General features: G+C 48.2%; 1 protein-coding gene across 5 annotated transcripts in view; it reads right to left on the reverse strand.

Moving 5' to 3' along the window:
• Nucleotides 1–1,992: 1,992 nt before the first annotated feature.
• Nucleotides 1,993–21,951, reverse strand: part of RAPH1 (Ras association (RalGDS/AF-6) and pleckstrin homology domains 1) — a 92,949-nt gene continuing 72,990 nt past the window's right edge. For 2 of the 5 annotated variants that reach the window (XM_083154207.1, XM_083154210.1), the window contains 9 exons: nt 20,617–20,776; nt 19,748–19,869; nt 18,979–19,044; nt 16,048–16,191; nt 14,859–14,969; nt 10,576–10,674; nt 7,831–7,951; nt 6,258–6,403; nt 1,993–4,302 (listed from right to left, as the gene is read on the reverse strand). In XM_083154207.1, coding sequence (XP_083010333.1) covers nt 2,329–4,302; nt 6,258–6,403; nt 7,831–7,951; nt 10,576–10,674; nt 14,859–14,969; nt 16,048–16,191; nt 18,979–19,044; nt 19,748–19,869; nt 20,617–20,776 — 2,943 coding nt within the window. In that variant the 3' untranslated portion in view covers nt 1,993–2,328. Of the gene's footprint in view, nt 4,303–5,799; nt 5,867–6,257; nt 6,404–7,830; nt 7,952–10,575; nt 10,675–14,858; nt 14,970–16,047; nt 16,192–18,978; nt 19,045–19,747; nt 19,870–20,616; nt 20,777–21,951 lie in introns of all 5 variants that reach the window. The other 3 variants (XM_083154209.1, XM_083154211.1, XM_083154212.1) reach the window with 2 other exon arrangements.

Below are 21,951 nucleotides of genomic sequence, written 5' to 3' on the forward strand. Positions count from 1 at the left end.
ACATCGAAGTTTCTCCAGGCACACTGGGGGTTCTACAAGTGGGAGGAGGGCCTTGCCTATTTGGTCAGTCCCAGGCCCCACTATATTCCGAGTCTTGTGTTGAGCGCTGATGGCGGACATCCCTCACTTATTCTGACACTACAGGCGGACTAATAATATAATTCGTGTCTGCACACTCACCGCGTAAAAATGATGCGCCACGCACGCGTACTGAAGTCTTCCCACCTGAAGATATCCAGCAACCTTGGACCGTCCACCCGCCATGCTTACAGTAATATAACAGACCCAGGGATACGGGACGCCATTTGGGAATACGGTGCATTAGAAAACTTTTCTAGGTTTTCGCTTTGAATATTAAATACAGGCTGCAGCGGTAATCAGACGTGGCGGCTTCTTCTACAACAAAGTATCACGCAGCCCATCAGGACAACAACGGAAAGGAAGCGGTGGACACTCACCTTCTTACCGCGAGCGGAAGCACATAATCTATTCTCTGTCAGCATCTGGGATCTACAATATAATTTATATACCACAAATATACATTCATATACGGGCAGATTCCATACATAAAACAGGCAAAATAGTAGCAAAATTGATCAGCCACCGATGGGCGTTCACAGACCCACATCTAGTGCGACTCGCACACAAAGTAACATACGTCTGACCCTTCTGTGCATCCCACTATAAGCAGAATCCTAGGGACGTGCCTCGTTACTTCCGACCCATTACATTGCAGTCAATACATTTCTGAATATATTACGTACTTTCATAAGAGATTTGCCTACAGACAAGAAGGTGCGCATTGAATAGACAGAGAACACTGCCGCCGCCGCCCCCGCCACCGCAACTCCCCATCTTCTCTACCGATATCATTTCTTAGGTTACGGAGATAGAAAATGTCACAGATCAGCATCTACGTTGGGGCCTTGATATATCGTTACGAAGATATTTATAGGAAAAAGCTCAAGAAATGGTTACAGAGCATTATATATATTATATACTGGATGTGTGGCCTTTATAAAGCGTCCCTCTGATAAACCACACGGTGCAGTCATGGATGTCCCAGGTAGCGCAGGGGATCACCTCCAGTTCCAGGTCACTACGGTGGGATCTGGTTACATATGTGCAGTCACCGACTGTGGGGGGGGGTCACCTCCAGTTCCAGGTCACTACGGCGGGATCTGGTTACATATGTGCAGTCACCGGCTGTGTGATCACCTCCAGTTACAGGTCACTACGGCAGGATCTGGTTACATATGTGCAGTCACCGGCTGTGTGATCACCTCCAGTTACAGGTCACTACGGCAGGATCTGGTTATATATGTGCAGTCACCGACTGTGTGTGTGTGTGTGTGGGGGGATCACCTCCAGTTACAGGTCATTACGGCGTGATCTGGTTACATATGTGCAGTCACCGGCTGTGGGGGTGGGTGGTGGGGGTGTGATCACCTCCAGTTACAGGTCACTATGGTGGAATCTGGTTACATATGTGCAGTCACCGACTGGGTGTGTGTGTGTGATCACCTCCAGTTACAGGTCATTACGGCGTGATCTGGTTACATATGTGCAGTCACCGGCTGTGTGATCACCTCCAGTTACAGGTCACTACGGTGGGATCTGGTTACATATGTGCAGTCACCGGCTGTGGGGGTGGGTGGTGGGGGTGTGATGACCTCCAGTTACAGGTCACTACGGCGTGATCTGATTACATATGTCCAGGCAGTGGCTGTGGGAAGGGAGGCTAGACTCTGTGTATAGTAGACTACGCCGGGATCTGGGAAACATTTGGTGGAATGACATACAGTAACACACAATAGCACCTATTAAGGTAAGTGAGACCTTAGTACATAACTTACTGTCCTCTGTTACAAGCTGATAAAAAGAATAAAAAGTTAAATCTAAGTGCGGAGACGGAACCAGAGCTGGGAAAGCCGCCGCGCCAGTATCGGGTCTTCGTACACTTGTCGCTGTGGCTCACTAAAACAGACATAATGAAATAAAACCTTCTGGTCATACTTTATTGTACAGCTGCTATAATAATGACAGTTATATGCCTACCGCAGGAACACATGCAGGAACACACTGCACACCAACATACGCTACAAAAAGGTTTCTGTATATGTAGGATCTGAATTCTGGTTTGGTCCTGTCTGTACTGGGGATGAGCAACGGATCACCAGAAACGGTTTCTGCTGAAGAACGGAAGTGCGCAGTGACCCTCCCGATGTGACATTCGCCTTGAGGCATTATCATACAAGGATCCTAAAGTCATAGTACATTAGTCAGACAAGTGTTAATCTAGTCACCAAAAAAAGTTTATGTCTTGGGTTACCAGTCTCTAGAAAGTTTGGTATTCTGGTCTCTTTTAGGTGGGGCTGGAGGTGGACCCCTTCGTAATGTTGCATAGCCTGATAAATGGCTCCCTCCATAGCAATTCGCCTTTTGATGATCACCCATTAGTTCTGGGGGTGGAGGCGGTAGTACCATGTCATCCATAGTTGCAGTAGGTTCTGGCCTCGATAAACGGGCAGATGAGAGAGAACTGTGTCTTGTAATAGACTTCCGCTGCAGAGTCTTGTTTAGGTCAGCGAGGAACCCAGGCTGTACACTGAGGACCGCTTTAGGCGAAGTTGGTGGTTGAGGACTGGCCGGAGGAGGATCTGCTGTTTCAGCTTGCATTAGCTTCATGCTGTCATTCCGTTTCGGCCTAGTCGGGGGCGGTGCTTTCTTTACAGATGACTTTGACCATGTTTGGGGCTGCGGGTTCACCACGGCCACTTTTGGAGAAGTATTTCCAGAAAACAAAACTGGTGGGCCATCTGTAGGTGGAGGTGGAGGGGGGAGAAGCTCAAGATCTGCAGGCGGAGGTGGGAAATCGGATTCCGATTCATATGGTGGAGATGGAAATTCTGTGGTGGACTCTTTTGCCGAAAGTAAAGAGAGATTTCCTTGCTGAAAAACCATGGGCAAGTTTACCCCTGAAAGATTAAGTTTGACAGGCTTTGGTGGGGCTGCAGGTGGGGGGATAGCCTCCTTAGATGGAGATGAAGGAGGTTCAGTAAACTTGGAGACAAGGCTGTCGACAGAAGACTTCTTGGACTCATAGTACTCCGCAGAGCTGTTGGATTTAATACTAGAGTTGCGTTGGGGAGTGGGTGGAGGTTTTTTGCCTCCTGGGCTTGATGTCTTGCTTGCCTTTTTAACAGGGGAACCAGTTTTATCTGGAGTCGGAGAAGGTGGTGGGACAGGGGATGTTGATGGAGGAGGTGGGGGTGGAGGAGGCGGCGGCGGAAGTAGTGCTAAACTGCTCTCAGGGGGAGGAGGAGGAAATTCAGGTGATGGGACAGAAAACGGCTGCCATTTTGGTTTTGCTTTCACAGCTGGGGGAGATTGGGGAGCCGTGCTTGGCGTTGCTGGCTTGGGAGTGTCTGACGGAGGTGGAAGTGGGAACTGACTAGCAATTTGTTTCACCGAGGGCATAGGAGACAGCGGGGAGGACAGGGGCTTGGCAGAGAAACTCTGCTGTTTTGGTAATGTTGGAGGTGGTGTTGGACCTGTTGGCAGCAATGGGGGTGCTAAAGGTTGTTGAGTAAGTGCGGGGGTGAAGTTTAACTGCTTTTTGGGTGCTGTAGGAGGTCCCAAAGCTACAGTTGTTGGTGCAACAGAAATGGGGGCTGTAATTTTACCACCAGGCACAAAATGTTTGGTTGGAGCTTGGAATGGAGGTGGTGGTGGAGGTGGTGGCGGAGGAGGCGGCGGAGGTGGTGGCAAAGGTGGAGGTGGAGGAGGCTGAGCAGCCTGGACAATGTTATTGTGGGGGACTTGATTAATCTTGAAAGCAGGTGGTGGAGGTGTAAACTGAGGCATGGATGGCGTACATGGGTTAGGTCTTAGCATTGCCATTGCAGAGCCAGGAGGAGGTGGTGGAGGAGGGGGAGGAGGAGGTGGTGGCGGTGGAATAGCCCCATTTGGGGTCACAATCATTTGAGGTTTCGCACCTAGTGTGATGTGCTGAGTCGTTTGGCTCGCTGATGGTGCCTTGAAATGAGGTCCGGGGTACTGGGCGGCATTTTGCAACCTAGTAATGGTACTGTACTTGGCAAACAGAGTCGGGGTGGACTTGGATTGAGTGGGAAGAGGAGGAGGAGGCGGAGGAGGGGGAGGAGGAGGTGGTGGAGGTAGAGGAGGAGGTGGGGTAAGTGGTGAAGACTGAGGTGCAGCATGTGGAGAGATCGCTCTTATCTGCACCTGGGACTGAGGGGTCAGTGAAGTTAAGGGACGAGTTAAGGTCTCAATCCGAGCCTAAAACAACAATAAAAAACAGACATGAATATAAGTGGACACATACAGTGGTTCTACAAACACCACACGTGGACGTCACAATGAATCAACAGAGGGAGGCAGGAGGACGAATTACAGATACATCGCTGTATCAGTGTGCAGCAATTACATACAAACAGCAATTAGAAAATGCAACATCTAGCACCGGGACCAGAAATCTGCCGGGATAATATTTGGTGTAAAAGATGCAAACAAACAAACAGAAAGGGAAGAAATGAGACACAGGACTGTGATTGGGCGTCAGTATTTGTTACACAGAAAGACCTGCGGCCAACAGACGACATTACAAGGAAACCAGCGATGAGTGAAATGCGGCAAGCAGCAAGGTAAGCGGAGACAGCTTCCGTTCCTGCTCTAAGAACCACGCCCTGTAAAATATGAAGCAGCCCATTGGCCAGTAGCAAGAAGAAGAGCAGCCCCTTGTGTCCCAGTATGAGCCACGTTCTCTTTATCTACTTTATTTTGGGGCTTATGTGCAAATGGTTTTACCAAGGGGCAAAGTTACTTGTACTCTTACTGCCTTACCCCCAACTCTGCATTATTTGCCGTTTACGGAGTGGATCTCTATAAAATAGAAAGCAGTAATGATGTATTCTCCTTGCCTGGATGCTGTAACTCTTCTGTCCTGCAGGCTAATGGAGGGTATAAAATAACTATGTAGAATTGGGGATAAAAGGTTCTACATCACATTCCATGAAGTGGTCTAGAATGGGATGCTAAACAGAATTTGGCTTATACACCCATCCGCTAAAGGATTGCGCATTATAAGGAAGCACTGATGGACAATGCACGCCCCTATGTTCTCAGTCTGCACGCCGGACCCTCAGAGGCTTCCGGCCTAATGCTTTAGATCAGGCATGTCCAACCTGCGGCCCTCCAGATGTGCTAAAACTACACATCCCAGCATGCACTGCCATCATTCTAGCATTCCCTAATAGCCGAACTGTGGCAAGGCATGCTGGGATAAGTAGTTTTAGCACATCTGGAGGGCCGCAGGTTGGACAAGCCTGCTTTAGATGTTCCTCTGGATGAGAATAGGTTTCAGGATCTTACGATCAGGACATTCAGACACTGGCGGAGCGCTGAGGTCGCGGTGATGGCATACGCATGGCGCTTGCAGTCACTGGCAGGTGTATTATCAGCCCAGAAAGACTAAAATCCAGATTTGCATTTAAATCATTATCAGCCACATGAGCTTTTATTTCAGGCCACTTTGGTTTTGTGGCCACATAAGAGGTGGCTGCCACAACCACGTTCGTGACTACTTTCAGAAAGTAACAGAATTAATATTGGGCAAGGAAAAAGTTATCTAGAAGCCGGGGGGGAGGGGTGGGGGGAGATTGGTGTTAAGATTTGTTCTTGTTTTCAGGAAAGGATTAAGGATTCTTTAGAAAGTTAGTCTGGAGAATTCCAGGTAACAACATCCAGGTTAAATGTGTTTTTCAGATGACCCCTGACCTTAATACTGGCCGCTACAAATCGCTGTGGGCTTGGTGGCCTTAGACGTGGGCTTCACAATTGGAACCTGGGACAACGAGGCGACAGGAGAAACACGAGCAGTGAAACAAAATGCGTGGCGTCAGAACAGCAAACACGATGCAGACATGTAATGCGCCGTTCCCCATGCTGACAATATAGTGCATACTTCAATGATGGCAATATGTTAATTAGATGACGTCATGAAATACCATTTTTTTTATTATTACAAAGATTTTTTTTTATCAAAACACAACAAACTTACCCAGTGGGACGGCCACATGGCAACATAACAATGGGGTGATATTATGTAGAGGGGATGGACACTATGCATGGCTGTACATTATGTGATGGGAAATCAGGCACAGAAAGCCAGCTATAGATCCCAGCAGCCTGCTACTTGTAGTGCATTACTTCTGAACATGGGCATTATGTGCTGCTACCTTGCTGGACTCTTCCAGCTGGGTCCCTCGTTTCCAGGCTTCGGAGAAGATGGAGCTGACGATGCTCTGGGAACGCACATGGCAACCGGCCAGTGAGTCAGAGAGTCCGCTGTCTGATTGGTTTGAATGATTCGACTGGGATTCTGTATAAAGAGCACAGAAACGAATATACTTCCACCCTCACAGTGATGAATCCAGGAGCAGACAGGAATTTGAGTGCTAAACAATTGCAACTCATTAGGCTCTAACGCTAAATAACCCTTCAAACACACCACGTACCACAAATTGCTCTTCTGCATCTCTCTCCATGGTATTCCCTCCATAGCAATTCCATCGTTCACTCTCCCTGCCACTCGCCCCTCTACACACATTGCTTCCTCATTTATTTACTCCCCTCTTGTTAACACTCATGAGATGTTTATTTCCATTCTACATTTATAGCAACATACACAAACGGTCACCATAAAAAAAAAATCTAGCCCACTGTAAACCCTCAGAAATATTAATGTTACTAATGATCTTGCCTTCTCCCTGATCGCACCTATTGCTGCTTTCACTTCTCCTGAGATGGCTCTATCACACCTTACCCAGAAACCGCACTGAAGTGGCTCCAGCTACCCACCACACTCCATATGGACTTAGATGTCAACCGTGACACCCGAATTCAACCAAACACCGACAAAATCCTCATGTAAAGTTGAGCGTAAAAGGCGTAAATCTTGTATTCCAATGGACTTCTTCACATATAAGATTTACTATTCCCACACAACTCATTGGACCCCACACAACTCATTGGACCCCACACCAGTCCGGCTTTCGTTCCCAACACTCCACAGACACTGCACTGACTGAAGTGGTGAATGATCTGGCCACTGATGTCTAAAGGCCATTATTCACTACTTATTCTTCTAGATCTTTCTGCTTTGACACTGTTGACCACTCTCTTCTCATACAAACACTGCACTCCCTAGGTCTTAGTGATACAGCATTTCCTGGTTCACATCTTACCTATCTAACTGCTCCTTCAGTGTTCGTTTCTCTGATTCCACCTCCTCCTCACTACCTCTGTCATTTGGAGACCTCAGGGCTCAGTCTTAGGTCCTCTGATTTTTTTGTCAGTCTATACCTCCTCACTTGGTAAACTAATCAGCTCTTTCAGTATCACCTGTATGAGGATGATACTCAGATCTACCTACCCTCCCCGGAATTGTCACTATCAGTATTGCTCCGTGTCTCTGAATGTCTCTCTGCCATCTCATCTTGGATGTCTTCTCGCCATCTCAAACTCAACATTTCCAAAACAAAATTAATTATATTCCCACCAGCCAAGAGTAGTTACTAACTGTTGAGAACACTACAAGTAATCCTACCCCCCACAAGCTCGCTGCCTAGGGGTCATCCTTGAAGCTGAACTGTCCTTCATTCCTCACATTCAATCTGTCTCTAAATCGTGTGACATGCATCTAAAAAACATATCCATTCACCCGTACCTTACACAAGACACTGCAAACACTCTAATCCATGCACTCAATTCATCATGATTTATCATTTATCAAGACTTCACATTTACCTGGTAAACTAGAAGAGCTGGATCCAGATTTCATGCTGGAACTGGACAGAGACGTCCAATCATACGCGGCTTCTGTCCGCTTCAAGGCCTCCTGGTAGTTGGTGTAGAGCTGCTTCCCGTACTGGAAGGTTACAAGGTGATGCATTAGGTCAGACACATGGAGGATGACCATCCAGGTCACACTACATAGAACATGGACACAACCTGCGGCCAGGGGAGCAGGTATACCCCATCCCATGCTGGGCATAACACAGGGGCTCCTGGCAGTTGGCAATGCTGCAGTGGTCATACTGTATTCCTATGGCTGGATACCAGCATGTGGAGCTGTAAGTTACGTTGGTACCAGAGGCGGATTTGTCCATCTGCAGAGCACAGTGCGGGATGAGGCATTACGTATATCCCTGTGGCACTGAGGAGAGACGGACACCTATAGAGGTCACAGGGAAGTGACACCGCACAGGAGAGATGGACACCTATAGAGGTCACAGGGAAGTGACACCGCACAGGAGAGATGGACACCTATAAAGGTCACAGGGAAGCGACACAGCACAGGAGAGAAGGACACCTATAAAGGTCACAGGGAAGCGACACAGCACAGGAGAGAAGGACACCTATAGAGGTCACAGGGAAGCGACACAGCACAGGAGAGACGGACACCTATAGAGGTCACAGGGAAGCGACACAGCACAGGAGAGAAGGACACCTATAGAGGTCACAGGGAAGCGACACCGCACAGGAGAGATGGACACCTATAGAGGTCACAGGGAAGCGACACCGCACAGGAGAGATGGACACCTATAGAGGTCACAGGGAAGTGACACCGCACAGGAGAGATGGACACCTATAGAGGTCACAGGGAAGTGACAACACAGGAGAGACGGAGACCTATAGAGGTCACAGGGAAGTGACACCGCACAGGAGAGACGGAGACCTATAGGAGGTCACAGGGAAGTGACACCGCACAGGAGAGACAGACACCTATAGAGGTCACAGGGAAGTGACACCGCACAGGAGAGACGGAGACCTATAGAGGTCACAGGGAAGTGACACCGCACAGGAGAGACGGACACCTATAGAGGTCACAGGGAAGTGACACCGCACAGGAGAGGTGGACACCTATAGAGGTCACAGGGAAGTGACACCGCACAGGAGAGATGGACACCTATAGAGGTCACAGGGAAGTGACACCGCACAGGAGAGATGGACACCTATAGAGGTCACAGGGAAGTGACACCGCACAGGAGAGATGGACACCTATAGAGGTCACAGGGAAGTGACACCGCACAGGAGAGATGGACACCTATAGAGGTCACAGGGGAGTGACACCGCACAGGAGAGACGGACACCTATAGAGGTCTCAGGGAAGTGACACCGCACAGGAGAGACGGACACCTATAGAGGTCACAGGGAAGTGACACCGCACAGAAGAGACGGAGACCTATAGAGGTCACAGGGAAGTGACACTGCACAGGAGAGACGGGCACCTATAGAGGTCACAGGGAAGTGACACCGCACAGGAGAGACGGACACCTATAGAGGTCACAGGGAAGTGACACCGCACAGGAGAGACGGACACCTATAGAGGTCACAGGGAAGTGACACCGCACAGGAGAGACGGACACCTATAGAGGTCACAGGGAAGTGACACCGCACAGGAGAGACGGAGACCTATAGAGGTCACAGGGAAGTGACTCCGCACAGGAGAGACGGAGACCTATAGAGGTCACAGGGAAGTGACTCCGCACAGGAGAGATGGACACCTATAGAGGTCACAGGGAAGTGACACCGCACAGGAGAGATGGACAACTATAGAGGTCACAGGGAAGTGACAACACAGGAGAGACGGAGACCTATAGAGGTCACAGGGAAGTGACACCGCACAGGAGAGACGGAGACCTATAGAAGGTCACAGGGAAGTGACACCGCACAGGAGAGACGGACACCTATAGAGGTCACAGGGAAGTGACACTGCACAGGAGAGACGGAGACCTATAGAGGTCAAAGGGAAGTGACACTGCACAGGAGAGATGGACACCTATAGAGGTCACAGGGAAGTGACACCGCACAGGAGAGATGGACAACTATAGAGGTCACAGGGAAGTGACAACACAGGAGAGACGGAGACCTATAGAGGTCACAGGGAAGTGACACCGCACAGGAGAGACGGAGACCTATAGAAGGTCACAGGGAAGTGACACCGCACAGGAGAGACGGACACCTATAGAGGTCACAGGGAAGTGACACTGCACAGGAGAGACGGAGACCTATAGAGGTCAAAGGGAAGTGACACTGCACAGGAGAGACGGAGATCTATAGAGGTCACAGGGAAGTGACACCGCACAGGAGAGATGGACACCTATAGAGGTCACAGGGAAGTGACACCGCACAGGAGAGATGAACACCTATAGAGGTCACAGGGAAGCGACACCGCACAGGAGAGATGGACACCTATAGAGGTCACAGGGAAGTGACACTGCACAGGAGAGACGGACACCTGTAGAGGTCACAGGGAAGTGACACTGCACAGGAGAGACGGACACCTATAGAGGTCACAGGGAAGTGACACTGCACAGGAGAGACGGACACCTATAGAGGTCACAGGGAAGTGACAACACAGGAGAGACGGAGACCTATAGAGGTGACATAGTGCCCAAGGTAGCACAGTTTCTATGACCCATGCCGTCCCTCCCACTGTCACCATTACAGCCTGGTGTAAGATGTGCGCAGACTAGAGACATAGATTACCTTCGCTATTCTGATACCGTTGATCCACTGATGTAACGTCCTGACGTCATCGCAGCACAGGTACTTGATATACTGCGACTTTTTCTGAATTTGAGGATGCTGGGAAGGAGAGAATAATAGTGAGTTAGAGGAATAGTGTACCGCGTATTGTACTTTATACACATATGACAAGTCTTCTGCAATATTCCCACCGGCCGCGCCCAGGCGTATTCCCACCGGCCGCGCCAAGGTGCACCAGTGCCAGACACCTAGCTGGGATACAGAACACATTTGCCACTTCCTGCTCATCCATCCACCAATGTGGTAACAATTATACAGGTCCGCTGTAATATACAGCATGTGTGCGTCACACTTATTGTAGTGTTATGTGCGGTGGGTATCAGTAAGGAGCTGACATTACACAGAGCTGCACCAAACAGGGTACTGTCAAAAATAAAGGAATCGGATCATTCGTCAGACTGCATTTAGGTCTACAAGCATTAGGTCTACACCATGCGGTCGACTTGCATTTAGGTCGACCTGACTGAAAGTCGACATGGGTTAGGTCGACAGGTATAAGGTTGACAGTGAAAAAGTCGACATTTTTTTTTTCAAGCGTCGACAGAGTAAACATAGCACCGCGTCCGCTGGCCATGCTTCGGGCACAGTGCCTCGCTACGCTCAGCACACTATTTTATTCTCCCACCACGCCCTAGTGGATGGTAGGGCATGAAATACCGCCTGTCGGCACATGTCGACTCATAAAAAAGTCAAATGACCCCATGTCGACCTTCCCCATGTCGACCTAATGACCCTGTCGACCTTATAAAAGTCGACCTAATGACCCTGTCGACCTAATGACCCTGTCGACCTAAATGCAGGTCGACCTAGTGCTTGTAGACCTAAATGCTGTAGACAATATGACCCTATCCCAAAATAAACACCAAAGCATAAAACACACACACACACAGACTTGTACTAGAGGTATATACAGTACAGTACACAGGTTCTCCTGATCACAGTTGTGACACACACAGACTTGTACTAGAGGTATATACAGTACAGTACACAGGTTCTCCTGATCACAGTTGTGACACACACAGACTTGTACTAGCGGTATATACAGTACAGTACACAGGTTCTCCTTATCACAGTTGTGACACACACAGACTTGTACTAGCGGTATATACAGTACAGTACACCGGTCTCCTTATCACAGTTGTGACACACACAGACTTGTACTAGCGTTATATACAGTACACCGGTCTCCTTATCACAGTTGTGACACACACAGACTTGTACTAGCGGTATATACAGTACAGTACACAGGTTCTCCTTATCACAGTTGTGACACACACAGACTTGTGCTAGCGGTATATACAGTACACAGGTTCTCCTTATCACAGTTGTGACACACACAGACTTGTACTAGCGGTATATACAGTACAGTACACAGGTTCTCCTTATCACAGTTGTGACACACACAGACTTGTGCTAGCGGTATATACAGTACAGTACACAGGTTTTCCTTATCACAGTTATGACACACACAGACTTGTACTAGCGGTATATACAGTACACCGGTCTCCTTATCACAGTTGTGACACACACAGACTTGTACTAGCGGTATATACAGTACAGTACACAGGTTCTCCTGATCACAGTTGTGACACACACAGACTTGTACTAGCGGTATATACAGTACAGTACACAGGTTCTCCTGATCACAGTTGTGACACACACAGACTTGTACTAGCGGTATATACAGTACAGTACACCGGTCTCCTTATCACAGTTGTGACACACACAGACTTGTACTAGCGGTATATACAGTACACAGGTTCTCCTGATCACAGTTGTGACACACACAGACTTGTACTAGCGGTATATACAGTACAGTACACCGGTCTCCTTATCACAGTTGTGACACACACAGACTTGTACTAGCGGTATATACAGTACAGTACACAGGTTCTCCTGATCACAGTTGTGACACACACAGACTTGTACTAGCGGTATATACAGTACAGTACACAGGTTCTCCTGATCACAGTTGTGACACACACAGACTTGTACTAGCGGTATATACAGTACACCGGTCTCCTTATCACAGTTGTGACACACACAGACTTGTACTAGCGGTATATACAGTACAGTACACCGGTCCTGCTGATCACAGTTGTGACACACACAGACTTGTACTAGCGGTATATACAGTACAGTACACCGGTCCTGCTGATCACAGTTGTGACACACACAGACTTGTACTAGCGGTATATACAGTACAGTACACCGGTCTCCTTATCACAGTTGTGACACACACAGACTTGTACTAGCGGTATATACAGTACAGTACACAGGTTCTCCTGATCACAGTTGTGACACACACAGACTTTTACTAGCGGTATATACAGTACAGTACACAGGTTCTCCTGATCACAGTTGTGACACACACAGACTTGTACTAGCGGTATATACAGTACACCAGTCTCCTTATCACAGTTGTGACACACACAGACTTGTACTAGCGGTATATACAGTACAGTACAAAGGTTCTCCTGATCACAGTTGTGACCAATGTTCCCTCTAATTTTACGAAGGCTGTGTGCGGCAAAAGATTTTGTTTGTGCAACTTTGGAAGGAAATTTTAATTTTTGTGCGTCACTTACATATAACTGGAAAATGACGTTCAGCATATGTGTTAACTTTACTTCAAAATGGTATTAAACATTTAAAACACAGCACACAATGTAGTTAATGGGTGAAACACACATTAATTGAGTCCACAACTGCAAAAAGGGACCACTGCTGCTTTGTGCGCTCTGTTGTAATGTCTGTGCGCACGCTCGTCGAGTTGTGTGCGCGCGCACGCGTGCACAGCTTAGAGGGAACACTGGTTGTGACACACACAGACTTGTACTAGCGGTATATACAGTACAGTACACAGGTTCTCCTGATCACAGTTGTGACACACACAGACTTGTACTAGCGGTATATACAGTACACCGGTCTCCTTATCACAGTTGTGACACACACAGACTTGTACTAGCGGTATATACAGTACAGTACACCGGTCTCCTTATCACAGTTGTGACACACACAGACTTGTACTAGCGGTATATACAGTACAGTACACCGGTCTCCTTATCACAGTTGTGACACACACAGACTTGTACTAGCGGTATATACAGTACAGTACACAGGTTCTCCTGATCACAGTTGTGACACACACAGACTTGTACTAGTGGTATATACAGTACAGTACACAGGTTCTCCTGACTACAGTTGTGACACACACAGACTTGTACTAGCGGTATATACAGTACAGTACACAGGTCCTGCTGATCACAGTTGTGACACACACAGACTTGTACTAGCGGTATATACAGTACAGTACACTGGTCTCCTGATCACAGTTGTGACACACAAAGACTTGTACTAGCGGTATATACAGTACAGTACACAGGTTCTCCTGATCACAGTTGTGACACACACAGACTTGTACTAGCGGTATATACAGTACAGTACACAGGTTCTCCTGATCACAGTTGTGACACACACACAGACTTGTACTAGCGGTATATACAGTACAGTACACAGGTTCTCCTGATCACAGTAAATACTTTTATGACCCCACCATGTAAATCATACTGCACACATGCTGCTACAGAGACTGCAATTCCTGATCAATAACACTATGACATAATCATCACAGAAGCTGACATGGTCCCCAGGGGAATCACTAAAAGGCCTCATATGGCTCCTGATTTACGCTAGTGGGCAATGACCCGGAACATGACACATTGTCACCAGGTCGCCCGACATCACCCATCTGCTGTGCTAATACCACTAATGCACATGATGTCACCGCTGCACAATCCCCTCGTGCGAAACCCAATGAGCGTGCAGAGGGCGCGGAAGACAATAATTCACCGGCGGTCGCTTTATTCTACCGTGCCCGGCTCCACAGAAGGTAAGTGGGTACAGGACAGAGCACTGGGTGGGGGACGAAGGATGGGAGAGGGCAAGTGGGCACATGATGGCATGGGGTAACATGTGCCCTGAATTATGCTGTAATGTAACGAGGATAATCATACTGACAGCAGCAGGATAATTAATCAGATTCGCAATTCAACATTCAACCACTGAGTGGCAGCATACTAAAAAAGTAGGCAACTTAGGAGTGTGGCGGGATCTTACCCTCATGATGTATGTCCACTCTGTGCCAACCAAATGCCAGAGGCTGCAAATGGCACAGACTCATCTCCTCCCAAATAGACAAGCGGGGGAATGCGTGGTCTTACCTTTAGTACCAGGCAGTAGTCCGTGGGTGCCTTGTATTTGCTGCGGTACTCCTGGCCATAGTAAATATTGACATGATCCAGTTGCAGGAAGCAGACAAGGTCGCGAGATGCCTGCAGACAAAGGAATCCCAACAAATCAGATGCCGTCACTCATTGGTTAGAGAGAAGATACATTTCATGTAACTATAGGCCGTGTGGTGTATTTACAGGTACAACCAGCAGGTGTCACTGTTGCTACTAGATTTGAGGAGGGGAGAGGGTGCAAACTAGCGCCTAGATAATTCATATCTCAAAAATACTAGTGTGTGTGGGTATATATCACGGTGTTAGAACTTGCTTCATACATAAGGCGGTGTTCCGACCACATCATTGCCAAGAAGTGGCAACCATTGTACAGTATATCTGGCTACCATTCAGACTCATTCATTTATTTGTGACATTGCACACAAGTTTCAGATGCGATGTTACTTTAATTCGATAACTACACATTAGATGATGCGATAATGCACAATAACGACGAACGTTAACAATATTCTCACGCATGTCGTCTAATGTGTCTGCACTATATCATTAATGATGCACGCTCTCCCGGGTCTTTAGCAATGTCCTAACGCTCGTCACAGAAGGCATGCACACCAATACCGGCATCCCCTACCTGTTCCCGTCAGTAACGAGGTCGTTAGGCACACATGACTGTCTAATGTGTACGCAGCATATGTTTGATTATCTGCTGGACGACCAGTCTGACTGAACCATTCCATCACCTCACAATTGTTTCCTATTCTATACTATTGATACCCCTGATGAAGTCTCACGTGGAGACGAAAAGCGTAGGGTAAAATAATCTATAATACCCTTTAACAAAAACCTTACATTACAAGATTGTAAAAATTGTACAGCTGTGTATCACAAATCTGTATTGTGTTCATATCTCTGGTATTGTGTGATACATTTATAATCTTTGGTGTTATCTTGTGGCCACAGGCCTGAATATGTTGGGTGATGATAAAGGTTTGTCTTAGTTACTAAAGGCATTGATTGGAGATGTACACATATTGGACCCCTCCTTTATTGTGTGGACCCTTGAAATCACATTCACCACGGTGGACTCTGCGAATGTTATCCTGTAATAATACTGTTATTACATGTGGTATAGTACATAGGGCGATGCCGCACGCCGCAATCTCACCTTTGCCTTCCCTTTAGGCACATAGTAAATTCCAGATGCTCGGAGTAAGAAATATCGCTTTTTCCAGGACTTTTTTCCATCATCCTTCAGCCACAGGACGCCCTCTATCTCAGGTACCGTAACCGAGCTCCCGCAGAAACACTCCTGCAGGGACAAGAGGCAGAATCACTACAGAATAGTATCATGTTATATGGCGCCAGAAGGGTTCTGCAGCGCCTAACAGAACACATAAATGAGCAAAAACAATGACTTCCGGTATAAGGCAATTTAGGACCAGTAAATGGTAACAAAAAATAGTAGCCTCAGGGGATAGTGTACTATACTAGTGTGCCACCCTCACAGTAACTGGGGATAGTGTATTATACTAGCGCACCGCCCTCACAGTAACTGGGGATGTTGTATTATACTAGTGCGCCACCCTCACAGTAACTGGGGATGTTGTGTTATTCTAGCGCACCGCCCTCACAGTAACTGGGGATGTTGTGTTATTCTAGCGCACCGCCCTCACAGTAACTGGGGATGTTGTGTTATTCTAGCGCACCGCCCTCACAGTAACTGGGGATAGTGTATTATACTAGCGCACAGCCCTCACAGTAACTGGGGATAGTGTATTATACTAGCGCACCGCCCTCACAGTAGCTGGGGATGTTGTATTATACTAGCGCACAGCCCTCACAGTAACTGGGGATGTTGTATTATTCTAGTGCACCACCCTCACAGTCACTGGGGGATGTTGTATTATACTAGCGCACCGCCCTCACAGTAACCGGGGATGTTGTATTATACTAGCGCACCGCCATCACAGTAACTGGGGATGTTGTATTATACTAGCGCACCGCCCTCACAGTAACTGGGGATGTTGTATTATACTAGCGCACCACCCTCACAGTAGCTGGGGATGTTGTATTATACTAGCGCACCGCCCTCACAGTAACCGGGGATGTTGTATTATACTAGCGCACCGCCATCACAGTAACTGGGGATGTTGTATTATACTAGCGCACCGCCCTCACAGTAACTGGGGATGTTGTATTATACTAGCGCACCACCCTCACAGTAGCTGGGGATGTTGTATTATACTAGCGCACCGCCCTCACAGTAACTGGAGATGTTGTATTATACTAGCGCACCACCCTCACAGTAGCTGGGGATGTTGTATTATACTAGCGCACCACCCTCACAGTAACTGGGGATAGTGTATTATTCTAGCGCACCACCCTCACAGTAACTGGGGATGGTGTATTATTCTAGCGCACCACCCTCACAGTAACTGGGGATGGTGTATTATACTAGCGCACCGCCCTCACAGTAACTGGGGATAGTGTATTATACTAGCGCACCACCCTCACAGTAGCTGGCGATGTTGTATTATTCTAGCGCACCGCCCTCACAGTAACTGGGGATAGTGTATTATTCTAGCGCACCGCCCTCACAGTAACTGGGGATAGTGTATTATTCTAGTGCACCATCCTCACAGTAACTGGGGATAGTGTATTATTCTAGTGCACCATCCTCACAGTAACTGGGGATAGTGTATTATACTAGCGCACGGCCCTCACAGTAACTGGGGATGTTGTATTATTCTAGTGCACCACCCTAACAGTCACTGGGGGATGTTGTATTATACTAGCACACCGCCCTCACAGTAACCAGGGATGTTGTATTATACTAGCGCACCAACCTCACAATAGCTGGGGATGGTGTATTATACTAGCGCACCGCCCTCACAGTAGCTGGGGATGGTGTATTATACTAGCGCACCAACCTCACAGTAGCTGGGGATGGTGTATTATACTAGCGCACCGCCCTCACAGTAGCTGGGGATGGTGTATTATACTAGCGCACCGCCCTCACAGTAGCTGGGGATGGTGTATTATACTAGCGCACCGCCCTCAAAGTAGCTGGGGATGGTATATTATTATATATAGGAAGTGCGCATCAGAGTACCGGTCGTGTTTTATATTGGCATCCAGCCAGCCGGCTGTAGGATCCAGTATGGTTGGCATACCATCACCATTGCTGGTGAGCAGAGAGACACTCTAATATCTTATTACACTGCGGCAATAACGGAGTTCGTGGTGATGGAATGCTCAGTAATAAAGAATTTTCTGTCAATTAATATTCTGATCCAAAATCAACAGCACAAACCCTTGTTACAAGTCATGCGACCAGGTCATCTAGTAACCAACCAGACATCGGTGCTTGATCCTGAGCACAAATCTGATTGGCTGAAGCCTAGTTATCGCCGTACTCTCCGGGATCGCAGCTGCAGTTCTTCTCGTACTTGTGAGAGGTTAATAAGCGTCTGTTTGCCAGACGTGGAACAATTGCAAAGCCAACCCCAAAATATATACAGTATACTAGAAATATGTGAAATATTAGCGCAGGCCCCATCCGCCCCCTGCTCTCCAGCTGGGTCTTTATGCAGCTAAACAATGGAAGTTTCGAGTACCGCTCTTTTCCTGCCATTATGTTTGCTGCAGGTTTGTGCCTCGTGCCGCAGAAGTGCTGGTGCCTCGCTCTAATGCACATTCATTACACATTAATACAAGTTGATTTTGCTATTATAATAATACAGTTTAGGGATTAACCCCCATACTGCCAGCTTGTGTCCGGATATCACAGACCAGTATATTACATAACGAGCAGGGAATGGGGCTCAGACGAGGGGGTGTGCGGGGAAAACGGAGGAGGAGGAAGGGCAATAAATCAGGTTATTAGTCGGTAGTGAGTAATGAAGGGCATGGGGGGATAAGAGAAGATGGGGCAACAGGGTGTGGAGATGGGGTGATAGGGATAGCAGGGGTGCATAGAGAGGGTACAACGCCGCTGTGTAATCTGTGCGTCAAACAAAGGTGATTTTAATACATTGATCTTTGATTTATACAGCAGGTAGCACATTGCGGACAAAGCGGTTGGGGTGACCCTCACCTCTAGTAACACCTCCTTATTACGGTCTGCCATCTCCGAAGTCTCCTTCCTCCCTAACAGGTAGTTCTGCAACAAAACAACAATCATTAGTAAATCCGGAGGACGGAGATGTGAGAGACCGTCAGAACCGTCTACACGTACAACGAGCTCTGTATTCCGTATCACCTCCTGTAATAATCACGTGTATGAGGAATAGGCACTAATAACCGTCCCCAGCTGGGCACATATGTATAACGCACCTATAGAACCCATGTGTGCCGCGCCACTAATCTGTACCCATGCTTCCTGCCCTGGTTATATCTATTCTCGCTGTATTCCCCTAATCACTGCCTGGTGCTTAGCGACCACGTGTGTGTGTCGGCACTGCGTCGGTGTATGTATGAAGACATAACGCGTTGGAAACAAGTCCTGTGTGTTACATTGTAGCAGTGTTCCCGCAGTGACCTTGCAGCATTGTCGCGCACATTGTGTCTACTTCTAGTAAGAAGAGTCATTGTTCTAATAAGCTACAGATGGGAGAGACCTTGGTGTCTGTGTCCCACACGCACAGATATAAAGCCGGTGTCAGGGTGACCCGGAACCCAAGGACTATCACCTCCGACGCCGAGTCCTCGCTGGTGGGAATAGGTGTGTAATCATTGTGCAGGGTATCGGTAATACTATGCTGGGCACACAGTGCTAGACACACCGCCGTCATGCTGATACTACTGTACACCCGCATCTCATTCCTTTAGGATAACACACATGCCCCCCCCTCAATCCGCCTTACTTGTGGGTTCTTGAACAATGCGTATTTCTCTATGCGCTCCACAAACATGAGTTTGTTCTGACTGTCCCGGGTCCAGTTCAATAAGTTCTCCACCAGGTTTTCATGATCTTCAAAGATGCGATCTGATGGAGGAGACCAGGTTATACATGGCGGGACGGCGTTCTGGTGAGCGAGCAGGATTATATAGCGGCCATGGTACCCGCTGCCTCATCTATCCCCAAACAAGCAATAGTAAGCCTATATTACAGTGGTTCCCAAACTGTGCGACGAGTGGCGCCGCTTGGTTCCTGCAGGGGTGCCGGTCTAGGACCAAAACTATTTATGGACAAAGTGACAGGCAAAGGCAGTGCTACTGGCTGCCAATCAAAGCAGAGGACCAAAGCAAATGCTTCGAAAGCTAGTCTGCTACTTTGTGATTGCCTCTGTGTTTGTGTATGTGTGAAAGAAATGTAGTTTCACTCGCTGCCAGCAGATGGCAGTGTTTCGGTTACACACGGACACTAGACATATACAGAGGATACAAATTCCATTCCACGTGTCCGTTGCAGATCAATTCACCAACCCCTTATTCTGAATACATGGGACCCACTACTGAAGGGGCAGTGCACTGCGCCCCTGGAATATTGGGCCCATTTTAGCGCAGGCCACAGCACTTAGCCACGCAGCATCAGGATACCTCCGTAGGTCCCAATGGGATGGATGTTTGGCACTGACACTACGACAACCAAACAGGTAGTAGCTGCGACAAGATGCTGCAAGAGGCGGAGCCCATCCTATTCAGCAAATGAGCAGGTAGGGGATGAGTCCCTTTGTACTGCACAGATTTCCATACGTCACCACAGCCGGACTGTATAAGCCGACCTACTCACCCATCTGCAGCTCGGAAATGGTCTCCACCAGCGACCAATCCAGGCTGAAGCCGCAGTGCGATTTGTCCATCAGATTGTCCAGCACCTGCCGCACCGTCTGCCGCTCATCCACCATCATCGTCTTGGAGCTTTCATCAGACATGTGCACTCGGATCACAAGCTGAGGAGGAAATGAGTAACAAGGCGGATAAGACAGGGAGATCCTGAAATGCATCACTGCGATACATGCTCCCATTGGATACCAGCGCGGCGATGCAATATCCCCAACACAGCAAAACAGCCGAGCGTATAGGAGCCATTAACGCACCACCGAGAGCACTCAGCAATACACATTAATTACCAGAAGTCCTGGGCTAGCAGTATGTAAAGGTACAGGTAGGTGGCGCTGTAACATCTTAGGAACGGCCAGATCTGCATCTGTTGGACATGTGGAGAGCACCTCCTAAGCGATGTGACTTATCAGAGTCCGAACAGAGCGTGATCGAGACCGACAGAGGGAACGTTCCTCTTCCGAACTTGTGAGAACATTCAACATTCCTCGATCTACAGTGTCACGTGTGTTACGCGATATCTCATGGATGTCAGTGCTACCCACCAGCGGCATCTGGGCAGAACTGTCCATGGTAACAGACACTGGCTCACATCACATCTGAAGGCTAGAACAGAACAGTGCAGGGTTCTGTAGCGTCCTTCTAGCAGAGGAACCACCAGAGAGCCCCTGTTATCACTAGTCACCAGACACAGCGCTAACTGGACCCTGGAGGACTGGCGGCACGTGCTGTGGTGTGAGTGACAGTTCCAGGTATTCAGGCTAATGGTAGGGTTCGGGTAGGAAAACAGACTTCATAGGGCCATAAATCCGAGTGACTAAAGCAGCATGCGTGCTAGCGGTTGTTCCATAAATCAGCTAATCCACCTAAACACGGCGTTGACTGGTAACCGCTATGTTGCAGTGCTTGGTGGACTTCATGTACCACCCACAACAACGGCATATTCCAGTAGGATAATGCACTGAGTCATCTGTACCAAGTTGTCCAGAATTGGTTCAAGGGGCATTCTAGAGAGTTCAGACCAATGGCGCGGCCACAACGTCCACCTGATATAAACCCAACTGAGACTTTATGGGACGTGGTGGAAAGGTTCATTCATACCCAAGTCCCCGCACCAACAAACATCAGGAAAGCGATCCAGGAAGCATGAGTCAGGTGTGTCCTCATACATCCCTGCTGCCGTTACGCCAAGCAGCCAGTCTTGGCACGCCAGGTCCGCGACACGTGATGCAGCTAGGACACATCAAGAGACTATGGGACACATAGCTATGTGCGACTGAGTCTC

Source organism: Crinia signifera, chromosome 7, assembly GCF_055691185.1.
Source record: "Crinia signifera chromosome 7, ASM5569118v1, whole genome shotgun sequence".
In the NCBI taxonomy this organism is placed as follows: Eukaryota; Metazoa; Chordata; class Amphibia; order Anura; family Myobatrachidae; genus Crinia; species Crinia signifera.